Here is a 12,929-nt window from a genome sequence, read left to right as displayed (position 1 = left end):
TAATGGCTACTGATTTATATTTGTAAGGAATAACTAAAGGGTTAAACGCTTCTTACCAACAAAGGAGGGAATTTAATTTTCAACCCAGATTTTGTGGATGCAAACTCCTGGAGGGATATTTTTTTTTAATACCATAACTTTTTATAATTAGAACGTTAAATGAAAAACTATTCATTACTCGGAAAGTGGAAACTTGTTCTGAGGAAACTTAGGCCGAGAAACTACACCATCTGTATGCATCCCTTCCAGGAGTTATATATGAAACAAAATTGTTTATGTTAAAGGTTTGATGGTATTGACATATAGATGGACTGGTACCTGTCATAGTGCGAGTTTGACTAAGGACTGCACTATATCTGTTAAACTTGGCTATAACCTTCTTCCCTTCAGACAATTCTACTTGCAGGAAGTTGTTTAGGTGATCATGTATATACAGCAGAAGACAGTTTTTCATAAATGTTCGGAAACTAAATATGATGGTAGAGTCAAGTAACTGGCTGTATATTGCTTGTGTAAAATAAAGGTACGACTCTGGACGTCCCAGAAATGTTACAGCATCCATATTGATATCTGAAATATGGTAAAAAAATAATATTATGGTTATTCATGGATTCAAGGTAAAATAGAGTCAAAGTCTGTTATGTAATGTCACAGTATGTTATGATTCAAGGTCATTGACAGTTAGGGTTCAAGGTCACTGACAGTTGTGGTTCAAGGTCATTATATTATGATTCAAGACTCATAGACAAAATATCAGTCACTCTCAAAGCTGGTTATAATAAAAACTGAGTTATAATTTCAAGTACACTTTAAAAAGTTATTTTATAAATATACTACATGTAAATTACTTCAGATTGATGTCATATGCATTGTGAATTCATGTATTATAATTATAATAAGCACAAGTGTACTACATGTACGGCTAAAATTTCTAATTGCATTTCCTTTTATAATTTTTATTTTCGTATTAAAGAATTGTCAATGAAATATTGCAAATATTAGTAGATCCATAGCTGATACTTTACAAGTTTTATACAACTTACCTTTATCACAGTTAGGACCGGAGTGTGCCCAGTCATTGACACAGATACACTGGTATGAACTCCATTTCTCAACACATTTAGCTCCGTTCTTACATGGGTTAGGCCAGCAACTTGCCATACACTCTTCTGATACATCCACAGTCCTGAATCATTGAAGAGATTTTTATCATTTTTACTGCTTTTGAATTTTTTACTCTATTATTTTTGCAGGATCTTAAGTAAATATAGTTATACATGTACCAGTATAATCATGTACATGAACATTTTTTATCTGTACCAACTTCAATAAATATAACATGAACTGTATCTTTTTTAAAATATTTGTTTATCAAGTGATATACATGTATACATTGTATAATGTAAATGCCTATCTGCATGGCTTAAGAATAGATCTTTAAACATTTTTTTTCAAGAAACTTTAAATCAAAAACAGCATAAATCAAATGATTAATTAAATTGGTTATTAAATATCAGTATCTATAAATATTTTAAAAAAAATATCATAGATTTTTAGATAACTTACGTAGAGTCTATGAGGTCAGTAAGTGCATATGCTTTGTAGTTATAGTACAGCCCTCTCATACATCCCACAATGCCTTGTACGTCTGCTAGTATCTCATCCCTCTCAAAACTACAAACCATAGGAAAAAATTAACATTTGAACACAATCATACAACTACTGAAGCCATATAAACAAAATCTGCAGAATTACAAGTGTGATTATGTAAGGGAGTTATATTTCCATTATAACCTTTTGGCAGGGCAGTAAAATTAGTATAATTGTGTGGAATTTTTAATTTAACAAGAGCTGTCTGTAGGACAGCACGCTCGACTATTCTAAGTGCTTGATAGTAAAAGAGCCTTGATATTGTTAAATTTTTTAAGTTCACAAAAGGGCTAATTTTTTTTTATAAATTCATGTTATAGGCCTTAGAGAGAGTCTAATTATACAGAATTGGCTTGACTATTAGGAAGGTAATGTCACAAGGGTTTTTTATTGAGTATAATAATACTTATTACCTATGAATACATAAATTTGACAGAAAAGGTACAAAGGCTTGTTATTAAGATGTTTTATCAAGTAAATCACTACTTTATTATTATGAATGCATAAAATTGTCCCAAAAAAGGCACAAACCCTTCAGTAGTTATTGAGATAACAGCTTACAAGCAAAACTTTACCATGAATTTCTAAGTTGAAAAAGGGGAGAAAAGTCAGCCTAAATGCAAGATAGAATTATGGATCTTTGTCAGTGACCTACAATTGCGACCCTAAATGCATATGTGAAGTTTTAAATAAATATCTTTAATAGTTATTGAGATATATAAAACTTGCATGTAAACATTAACCAAGAAACTAAGTAGAAAAGGGGATATGAATCAGCCTTAATGCAAGATAGAGTTATGGAACTTGGTCAGTGACATACAATTATGACCCTCCAATTATGACCCTAAGTGCATGTGTAAAGTTTCAAGTAAATATATTTGAAGACCGTTAACCTTTAACCAAAATTTCTAAGTTTCAAAGGGGCAAATAATTCTGCAAATATTGCAGACAGAGTTATGCAATTTTGCAAACTGATGTACATTGTTACTATAAATAAGTATTTTAAATTTCAATTGATTATCTCAAGCAATAATTGAGATATTTGACTTTACAAAAAACTTTAACCAAAATTTCTAAGTTCCAAAGGGGCATAATTCTGTCAATATGGTAGGCAGAGTTATCCAACTTGTCAATCTGATGTACATTGTTACTATAAATAAGTATTGTAAGTTTCAATTGAATATCTCAAGCAATAATTGAGATATTTGACTTTACAAAAAACTTTAACCAAAATTTCTAAGTTAAAAAGGGGCATAATTCTGTCAATATTGTAGGCAGAGTTATCCAACTTGTCAATCTGATGTACCTTGTTACTATAAATAAGTATTGTAAGTTTCAATTGAATATCTCAAGTAATAATTGAGATATTTGACTTTACAAAAAACTTTAACCAACACAGACGCCGACGCGGACGCCGGGGCGACTACAATAGCTCTCATATTCTTCGAATAGTCGAGCTAAAAAAGGGACATATTTCTGACAAAATCCATTTTTTGAATTATAGGCCTTGAACAGTGATCTCCTATTATGCTCTCAAACAAATGTGTGGAGTTTCAACCAATTCCCTTTGGTTGTTCTTGAGATACTGTCTTGCAAGCAAAAACAAGTGTGATACTGAACACATGGCTGAGTATTCTTCAAAAAGTTGAGCTAAAAAGACATTTCTTGTTTTGGTTGAAAATACTTCATGTAGTTTTGTGGTATAATATTAACTAACAAGAAAGTAACTTCTGATTTTTAACAAAGAAAAGATTTTCCTGCATTAGATATAGGTACAAACAATATAAACATTCACCAAAGTATAAAGTGAATAAGGACAAACCTTTCAGGTACTCCTCCAATATACAGTATACCAGAGAACAGCGTCACCTTCGGAACATCCTCCGGAATGTCGAGAATTTTCTCATTCATGTCAAGCATACATCTGACATTATACTGGTCTGTATCTATGGAAACCTGGTGCCACTCCCCATTACTAACTGGCTCCTGGCTGGTTATATCAATGTCGAGCATCTTTAAACCCCAGCGGAAGTAAAACTTCACTGTATATTCTGTGGAGACATTATAATACAATCATATCAAAATATTTTAGAAACTTTAATTACACATGATTATTAATTACATCTTAGGCAAGGGATTTGTAAACAAGGGGTTACTGGTTTCAGAGTCAGACAAATGGTCATTTGTCTCTCACTATTGATTTATAAATCATGTTGGAATTAGTAGTCAATTTCCTTGAAATTAATAATATAACTACAGAAATTGGAAAGCCTGTTACGTGACCAGACTGCCAGGATGAAAATCCAAATAAACCAACAATCAATTTTACCAAATAAAACAGTTTGACTTATCTTTATTATAAAATCTCATGTAAAAATCAGATGCAATAAAATAATATAATTTTCTAAAGAATTTGACAATGAAAAATGAAATATGCTTCTTATAAATATTTCATATTTTGGATATAGCACAGTTCATATTACAAGGAAAAAATAAAGCAATTAGATTAATTAAATGGAAATATACAACTATGCTGAAATATTCATAGGGAGTGATTATGGATTAATCAATATTACAAAAAATCAAAAAAAAAATCAATAAGTAACTGAATGAACTTGATTTTTATTACACTGTGAGTCAGAAAAGCAACTTAAAATTGTATTTTTAATTAAATGATGTACCTTACAATATAATTCCTGTTTAATATAACATACAATTGTTATAAACAAATAGTTACATAAAAATCTACTTTTATTAATTAGTTTACAGTGGAACTTTCATATCAGGATTTATATACTCTTCACATGATCTAAGAACAACAATATAAACAAACATTTATTTCGAGGTAATGTCTGGATGTTATTTAGTTTTGTTAGATGCTGAATGTGTATCAAACAAGATCAAGATGAAAATTTTTCTATCAAAACTTTAATCCTTTAATGAACAAAGTATTCCAAGTATTATGTGAACATATTTGGTAGTTTTTGAGAAACGTACCTTAGAAAGTATTGACCAATAGAGATTATAAATTGAGGAAAAAAATTAATAAGATTTATGGGATAGAAAAACCAATTAATTTAACATTGTCCTCTCTTTAGATCAAATATTAACATATTCGAAATTAACCAACCTGAAGTAACAGCTACAAAGAAGTAATTGATGTTATCTTCAGTTCCAGCCTGGTACAATATAATAGCCGTGTCATGATGTGTCCGGAAACTTACACGTATGTCACCAGATCTCCATGCTTGACTGAGTAGATAGCCAGTCCCACTTGCAAATGTCACAGCTTTAGATGGTAGCTGATTGGCTAAACAAAACAAGTAAACAAGTGAGCCGCGTCATGACAAAACCAACATAGTGCGTTTGCGACCAGCATGGATCCAGATCAGCCTGCGCATCCGTGCAGTCTGATCAGGATCCATGCTGTTCGCTTACAACTCTATAACAAGTAGAGAAACTGATAGCGAACAGCATGGATCCTGATCAGACTGCACGGATGTGCAGGCTGCTCTGGATCCATGCTGGTCGCAAACCCATTATGTTGGTTTTGTCGTGACACGGCTCAAGTGTACTTTACATTTACAATACTATCCTGTGTATCTAATTTGAGTGAAAATCTTAATCATCAATCACAAGAAATTAATCATCATTCTCAAAACATCAAAGGTGAATTGATTGATTTGGTCATTAGATCAGGTATTTAATGAAACTGTGATTACTGAACATTATATATTATTGAGATATTAATTCATGGACTAATGCATATTTTTCTACATTTGTATTCTAATGTTATTTGTTACATTTTTATTTCTCTTTTTAAAACTTGAGAATTCTTGCTATTGACTTTGTAAAGGTGTTCTTGTTCTGCATGTGGACCATTATGGAACACTGATAATGACAAAATACATTATTGATAAAAGAGATGTAATTATTATTGTTATTGTTGTTGTAATTACATATAATCTAAAATTCTAAAATGTATAAATAATAAATCTCGAGTAATTTTGATAATGGTCTGAAAAAAGGACAGCTTAGTAACATTTTAAAACTACTGTAAACAGCACTATAGTGAAGATAATTACTACCATAAAATCTGACTATATTATATATATTGAATTTTTTCTGAAGAAGACTAAACATCGAAAGCTTAAGAAAAGCGTTTGTTTTTATTGAACTGATTATATATATTATATACAGACAAGCAAATAAAGAGGTGAATAAACTTTAAATTTCTTGCATGTTTCCTTTGATGTTTTACATCAAAGCAATTGATTAATATATTTGTATTAAGGATTATATGTTTATTAGTATTTACATCAAAAGAATATCTGCTTCTATGGTTATACATAAACCAAAAACTAAAATCCAGACTTTTCAGTAACTTTTATATTAATAAGATTATTCTGACATATTTCTTAAAAGATAAAATCAATCTCAGTTTCTATAGTAAAAACTGAACGTTTAAATTTCATGCCTTACTTTTCATTAAAACCAACATAATAGTTTAAGCTAATTTGTCCATAAAGAGTAATAATTACAACACTCCATGAGTTATTAATCTATCCTTCTAACATTTTCAATCTTTTTATGTCAGGAATCTACGCAGGTTTAAGAGTTCCCAGTCATAAATCCTTGCGATTCTCCTCAACCAGTAAAGACAGTTTGTTCGGTTTAAAGGTGCACCAAAACAATTTAGGTCATAATTATGACACCAAAACAGGGAAGATGATTTTGGATAACCTCAGATGTTACAAACTTAATGCAACACCAGGGTTCAAAACCATCTTACCTGCCGATGCTAAGAGATGCATAGTCTCCAGTAATTTGAACCCATTTAGTCGCCTCTTATGATAATACAGGGATAAATGGTGGTTGCAATTCTGATGCCTAAACCCTTAATGGCAACCGCTCAGTGACAGGTAGTAGCAAAGACAGAAAGTTCTGTTTACAGTGTCTAAGTAAATGAAAGCCAAGCAAACAACCAACAACGTAATAATAAAATGTTTTTTCAGTAGATGTATTTGATAGCTTACTCACTGTTCCCCCAGCAGATGAGAGGTCCTAGAGTCATGTTTCCTGTACCAGGTGTCAGTGGATCATCATCCTGTTTTATTGTCATCTCTATTATAGGTAATTGTCTTCTTACAGTGTTTGTACCTTCATCAAACTGTACTATCATTGTTTCTATAATACAATTATGTAAAACATTATATTACATAAAACATACATGAGTCATGATTCAAGAAATAATACCTCAGAGCCTTTAAGGGCTTTTTATCAGTCACCTGTATGCAATCTCATTAAAATCAGACCATCATTTTCCCACTGTTACTCCACTGTTACTCCATGCTACATACAAAGCTACCTACCAAGTGAATGGTAGTGGAGCTTTAGTTAGGATATGATTTTAATGAAATTGACCATTTTGAAGTCTGCAACTTCTCTTATCTCATGTTTGAGTGAGAGTAACTTTATGAGATAAGAAGTAAAGTTAATTTTCAGCAAACCATGTGAGCCATGTGGACCGATATTTTGACCTGGAAGCAATGATTATAAGAATAAACTACATGGTGAAACAAGTCAAATATCTAAAATCAAGATGTTTTAGATTTTAAGAAGATTTGTTTGTTTTTTATTATAACCCTATGCAAAACAAGTGACCCACAGGGAAGAGTAAATTTAAACCACATGATCATGTCTTGAAAAAGCTTGGTAGAAATCACAGGGCAAATATTTTATCTTTAACCTACCTGTTCATGAGTTTTTCCAAGAGATTTCTATTTTTCCAATAAAAGTCAATCATTTTATAAAACAATCATTTTGTGTTGGGTATGCTAAAAATAACTTTTCTGAATAGAGTACATTTCACAAAAGTACATACTGTTATCACAATTACAGCGGTCAGCCCCGGCACAGTTATTGGTCAGTGAGCAGGAGCAGTGTCCTGGATTATTGGTACCTAGATATTCTACCATCTCACCATTAGCAGCTGTAAACCAGGTATCAATTCCCAGTCTGAAATAAAAGTATACAATAGGGAACACCTCACTAATTAAAGATGGTTATTAACAACATTTTACTTGGGAAAAATAAGAATTTATAGAGATTGGGAATGGATTACTTTAGAAATGCTAAGTTACTTTACTTCAGTGTTGTTATATTTTTCTGGTCCTTCAGGATCACTGATTGCAGCACTTTTAAGTACCGCTAAAGCCAGTGCTAGGGTGCATGAAGGATGTTCACTATTTCATTACTCCTCAATCAAAAAGATTCTGCAATTTTTATGTACTTTTTGTTGTGATTAATGTTTCCGATGGATAATCCAGATTTTTTTACCTGAGAGGAGAGTACTGGCAGTCATATCTAATGTGCTGTTCACACCATGCTGATTCTGTAACAAGTCTCATTAAATGTTCCCTTTTCATTTCCCTGAAATAAACAGTATCATAACAATTACATCTATGTCAAAAAGAATGGTCAGACACATTGAAGTCACCTGAGGGACAATAAAATGTCTTCAATGTAATAATTATCTAGGAAGAAGCTAACATGCCTTTTTTCATATAATGATAATGCTTTCTTTCACATCTGTTTCTCAAATTTCTAAATCACATATTATGCACTATTTGAGAATTTTGCCATTATATATTTAAAAAGTTTGATGGTTTAATTAAAAGATAACAAGCAATTATCATACTATTGCAAGCAATCCATAAGTCCCCTACCGGTTAGAACCCTATCAACATTCTGAAGGGCCATTGGCCATTCAATAATGTTTCAATTTTTCTCTATTTTAAAAAAAAATTGTTGGAAAAGTTCTTTAAAAGTGATCACAGGATACAGTTTTTATGAACAGACAGACAGACGGACTGAAAGACACTCTAAAGTTAATATTTGAAACATCCCTGTTACCAAAATATACCATTTTAAAAGCAAAATTCTTAAAGAATTTAATGCTCTTGAATTAAAGATGCAATTTCATAAAAATGTTCAGCTCTTTTTGACTAATCACAAATATTGTTATATTTGCCATGTTTTAAGCCTATTTGTTGCCAAGGCAACTGATATTTTTTCAAAATAGGAAGAACAGATAAGGCATGCATAATCTCAAGACTGCTATCTACCCATATGTCAAGTTTCATAAAAAATATTTCCAGTACTTTTTGAGTTATCACTGGATTCAGTTTATGTGTAAAATTTGCCATATTTTCAGTCTATGTGTTGCCATAGCAACCAGAATTTTCAACATAGGAAGAAAAGAAAAAAACGTGCATAATTTCAAGACTGCCATCTACCTATATGTCAAGTTTCATAAAAATATTTCCAGTACTTTTTGCGTTATCACTGTATCCAGTTTATGTGTAAAATTTGCCATATTTTCAGCCTATTTGTTGCCATAGCAACCAGAATTTTCAACATAGGAAGAAAAGAAAAAGACGTGCATAATCTCAAGACTGCCATCTACCCATATGTTAAGTTTCATAAAAATATTTCCAGTACTTTTTGCGTTATCACTGGATCCAGTTTATGTGTAAAATTTGCCATATTTTCAGCCTATTTGTTGCCATAGCAACCAGAATTTTCAACATAGGAAGAAAAGAAAAAGACGTGCATAATCTCCATACTGCCATCTATCCATATACCAAGTTTCATAAAAATATTTTCAGTACTTTTCAAGTTATCGCGGGATCCAGTTTTGTGGACGGACGGACTGACGGACTGACAGACAGACAGACGGACGGACAGACGGACGGAGGGTAAACCTAAAGTCCCCTCCGGTAAACCGGTATTTATGTGTAAAATTTGCCATATTTTCAGCCTATTTGTTGCCATAGCAACCAGAATTTTCAACATAGGAAGAAAAGAAAAAGACGTGCATAATCTCCATACTGCCATCTATCCATATACCAAGTTTCATAAAAATATTTTCAGTACTTTTCAAGTTATCGCGGGATCCAGTTTTGTGGACGGACGGACTGACGGACTGACAGACGGACAGACGGACGGACAGACGGACAGACGGACGGAGGGTAAACCTAAAGTCCCCTCCGGTAAACCGGTAGGGGACTAACAAGGAAATATAATGCTTTTGATCTACAAACCTGTATTCAATATATTTCTTCATATCTCTCATCATTTTCCCTCTAACTGTTGTATTTGGTTGAAAATTATGCTCCACAACTGTTTTCCCGAAGAAGTCATAATTTTTCTCGAATCCCATAATGCATTCAGCATATACCGGATCCATAGATCCACTCCCGTCAAGGTCAATCAGCATGACCCCTGACTCATTGACCCCAGACTGGAAATACTCATCACAAGATCCCTTGTATTTGGCTGGAATATAAAAGCAAATGACATTTTTAATATCTTATACCGTATAACTGGTTATTTCTGCGGGTGCAAATTTTTGCGTTTTGGGACTGAAAATGATTACAGTCAAACGTGTATTAAGCGACCGCGCAAGGGAAACACCCAAAACGGTCGCTTTATGAAACGGTCCCTTAAGACAGTCAGCATGATATAAAAGTCAAAATTTATAAATGACATCTTTCTTATGCGGTAGGAATGCTTTTTAACTTCATTTTTATATAAATGTTGAATAATTAGTACGCTCCGATAATGTAAATGGATGCAAATGTAAAAAATAACTTTCTGATATTTATTGACAAAACGGGGTGCAAAACAGTTTTGATCCATTACGTACATGTTTGACATTTTTTCTAGAATTTGTTAACTTCTCCGTTGTTTTTCCTTGTCTCCAACACGAAAACCCTAATAGTGAAGATGTTTTGTGTTGTGCATTTTTTCATTTGAAATGAACAAACTACATCTAATTGTTACGATAAATTTAACTGCTGATCAAGTTCAAGGTCAATTCAATGCAGTCTAAATGTCAACAAGCCAAGCGTATTCACCATCTCAGTAGGGCTGGAGCGTTGCATTGTTTATCTGATATTATTGGATAATACACGTCACGCGTATACTTACCTTCATTTGCATACGCTAAACCGGTTTGGGAAATAGAGATTTTCACACGTTTATTTGTTGTGTTTTGATTGTTGACACTTGTCACATTACAAGGCGGCATTCTCTTAAAACACAATTACTTGACAGGTAAAAGTGGTCGTTTAATGAAAAGCTTTATTTCAATTAGGTGACTAATTAGGGGTCGCTGGTCGCGTTGAGCAAAAGTCGCTTAATACATTAAAGATATAGAGAGAAAATGATCGGGGGGAATTTAAAGTGGTCGTTTAAGACAAAAGTCGCTTAATACACGTGGTCGCATGGGCAAGTTAGACTGAATATTAATTTTTGCAAATTTAATTTCTGCGTTTTTCATAAAAACCTTTTATTTTATTTAATTTCTGCATTTTTCTATTAAATTGACAGCTTACAAACACAATCTGGATAAAGTTATTACGCGATAAATCTCACATTTATTTATCAATACAATACAATACAATAATACAATACAGTTTATTTTGCAACGTTTCTAGCATAATAATAGACGATTTTCACTAGAGCTAGATGCTACCAGGGGGAAGTGAGTATTGATAAATTTAACAGGTAAATTAAAGTGACAAACACGGTAAATTACATATATAACTACGAAATATTTACGAATTTAATTATTGCGGTCGGAAGGGACCCGCAAAATATATAAGAAATTAGCTATCCCCAGAAATAACCAGTTATACGGTAATGCATGTAAAAAGGCTAATTTCATGATTATTTTTAAATATTTATCATCTTGAATTAAAGATTTAAAAACATGATATTAGTAAAATAAATAAAACTCTCAGCTTTTTCATTTCTCTGATAAATATATATTTTATCTGTTATATCTAAAGTACTTACCAAAATGGCATGCCCTTCCAGTGTAAAATGTTTCAGTACAGTCACATGCCACACCCTTCCACTCCGACAGGCATATTCCTCCATGTTTACACATTCTGTTTCCTTTACAATAATCTGTAATGTTACACCCATCAATGATAAGCCCAGATGCTGCCCGAGTCTGTATAAGGTCAAGGGCATCCTGTCCTTGACCTTGAACTTTCAGCGTTCTAATACAACCCACAAATCCTTCACTGTCTGAAATTTTGAAATAAGGACATGAAATAAATTTATCAAATACAAACTAAACAATGAAATTACAAGACTTTCAATGTTTTCTTAAGTCATTAAAGGGACTCCACTGAGGTTTTTTGACACGATAGACTGGAAATATTTTTCAGTCGTTTGTGTATCATTTTATGTGGGTTTGCCCTTATTACTTGTGTGCAAATTTTCAGATCATTCCCTCCACCTGTGTTCCCAGAATAGCCATTTTTATTGTGAAAAATGACCCAAAAATTAAAAGCTTCACAACACTTTTCATTCAAATTGGGCTAAGAATAAAAATGAAGTACATGTTATTAGACTACAAAAAATGATGAGTCCTTATACATGTACCTTTATATTTATTGTAACCATATCCAACAATTATATTAGCTCCAATCTCCAGTGGTCTACGGAAGTTTCTACTTGTTACTGAGTTACCATCAACCTTCAGTTTGGCTGCCCTGAAAACAAAATCACAGAAATAATTAAATGATGACTTGAGTTTTATATGATTTTACCATAATTTCACAGAAGTTTAGTTGCACTCTTTTCTTAATAAAGTAAGATATGCAGCCTATCATTAACGAAACTTGTTGTCATGGTTAAAATGAATAAAAATCTCACCCATCTTTAAATGATAGTTGCAGACTGTGCCACTTGTTATCATTGACAATGTTTGGTAAACTCAAGTTCTGGGAACGATCCTCTGAAGTCATTGAGCCAACAAATCGCAGGTTGGGCTGACCTTGGTGTAACCATACCTATAAGAAAAAAGAATTCAGTTTAATGTTTAGTCATCAAATCTACAGTAATCATAATAAGGCTATGCCATTAATATACAATGTACTTGCTCATCTATGCCATTAATACACATCCTTGACTATGCCATTAACATACAACCAGATTATACCATTAATATACAACCAGATTATGCCAATAATATAAATCAAGACTATTCCATGAATATAATTCCAGTCTATGCCATTAATATATCCTTCCAGAATATGCCATTATATACATCTAGCTTACAGAACATCTGTGGTTCTATTTGGGAGCCTGAAAAAAAGCACAGAAAGGCACCTGAGGGCTTCCGCCATCAAAAATGCTGGATAGTTGCCTAATGACCTTTACTGTGTTGGTATGACATAAAACCAACCCTTAAATCCCTC

At 32.5% G+C, this 12,929-nt stretch overlaps 1 protein-coding gene across 5 annotated transcripts in view; it reads right to left on the bottom strand.

The window, feature by feature from the left end:
• LOC132714179 (axotactin-like) overlaps positions 1 to 12,929 on the bottom strand; it is a 59,109-nt gene that overhangs the window by 21,498 nt on the left and 24,682 nt on the right. For all 5 annotated transcript variants that reach the window (XM_060696961.1, XM_060696960.1, XM_060696963.1 and 2 more), the window contains exons 9-20: positions 12,385 to 12,521; positions 12,112 to 12,221; positions 11,515 to 11,751; positions 9,756 to 9,990; positions 7,990 to 8,082; positions 7,535 to 7,668; positions 6,691 to 6,837; positions 4,781 to 4,960; positions 3,473 to 3,701; positions 1,567 to 1,674; positions 1,044 to 1,186; positions 319 to 570 (exon numbers count right to left, since the gene is read on the bottom strand). In XM_060696961.1, the coding sequence (XP_060552944.1) occupies positions 319 to 570; positions 1,044 to 1,186; positions 1,567 to 1,674; positions 3,473 to 3,701; positions 4,781 to 4,960; positions 6,691 to 6,837; positions 7,535 to 7,668; positions 7,990 to 8,082; positions 9,756 to 9,990; positions 11,515 to 11,751; positions 12,112 to 12,221; positions 12,385 to 12,521 (2,005 nt within the window). The remainder of the gene's footprint in view (positions 1 to 318; positions 571 to 1,043; positions 1,187 to 1,566; positions 1,675 to 3,472; positions 3,702 to 4,780; positions 4,961 to 6,690; positions 6,838 to 7,534; positions 7,669 to 7,989; positions 8,083 to 9,755; positions 9,991 to 11,514; positions 11,752 to 12,111; positions 12,222 to 12,384; positions 12,522 to 12,929) is intronic.

This window comes from Ruditapes philippinarum, unplaced genomic scaffold, assembly GCF_026571515.1.
Source record: "Ruditapes philippinarum isolate M1 unplaced genomic scaffold, ASM2657151v2 ctg474_1_1_1_1, whole genome shotgun sequence".
NCBI classification, from domain to species: domain Eukaryota; kingdom Metazoa; phylum Mollusca; class Bivalvia; order Venerida; family Veneridae; genus Ruditapes; species Ruditapes philippinarum.
The sequence above is the reverse complement of the archived record's forward strand: the minus strand, read 5'-3'. Positions and strand labels throughout refer to the sequence as shown.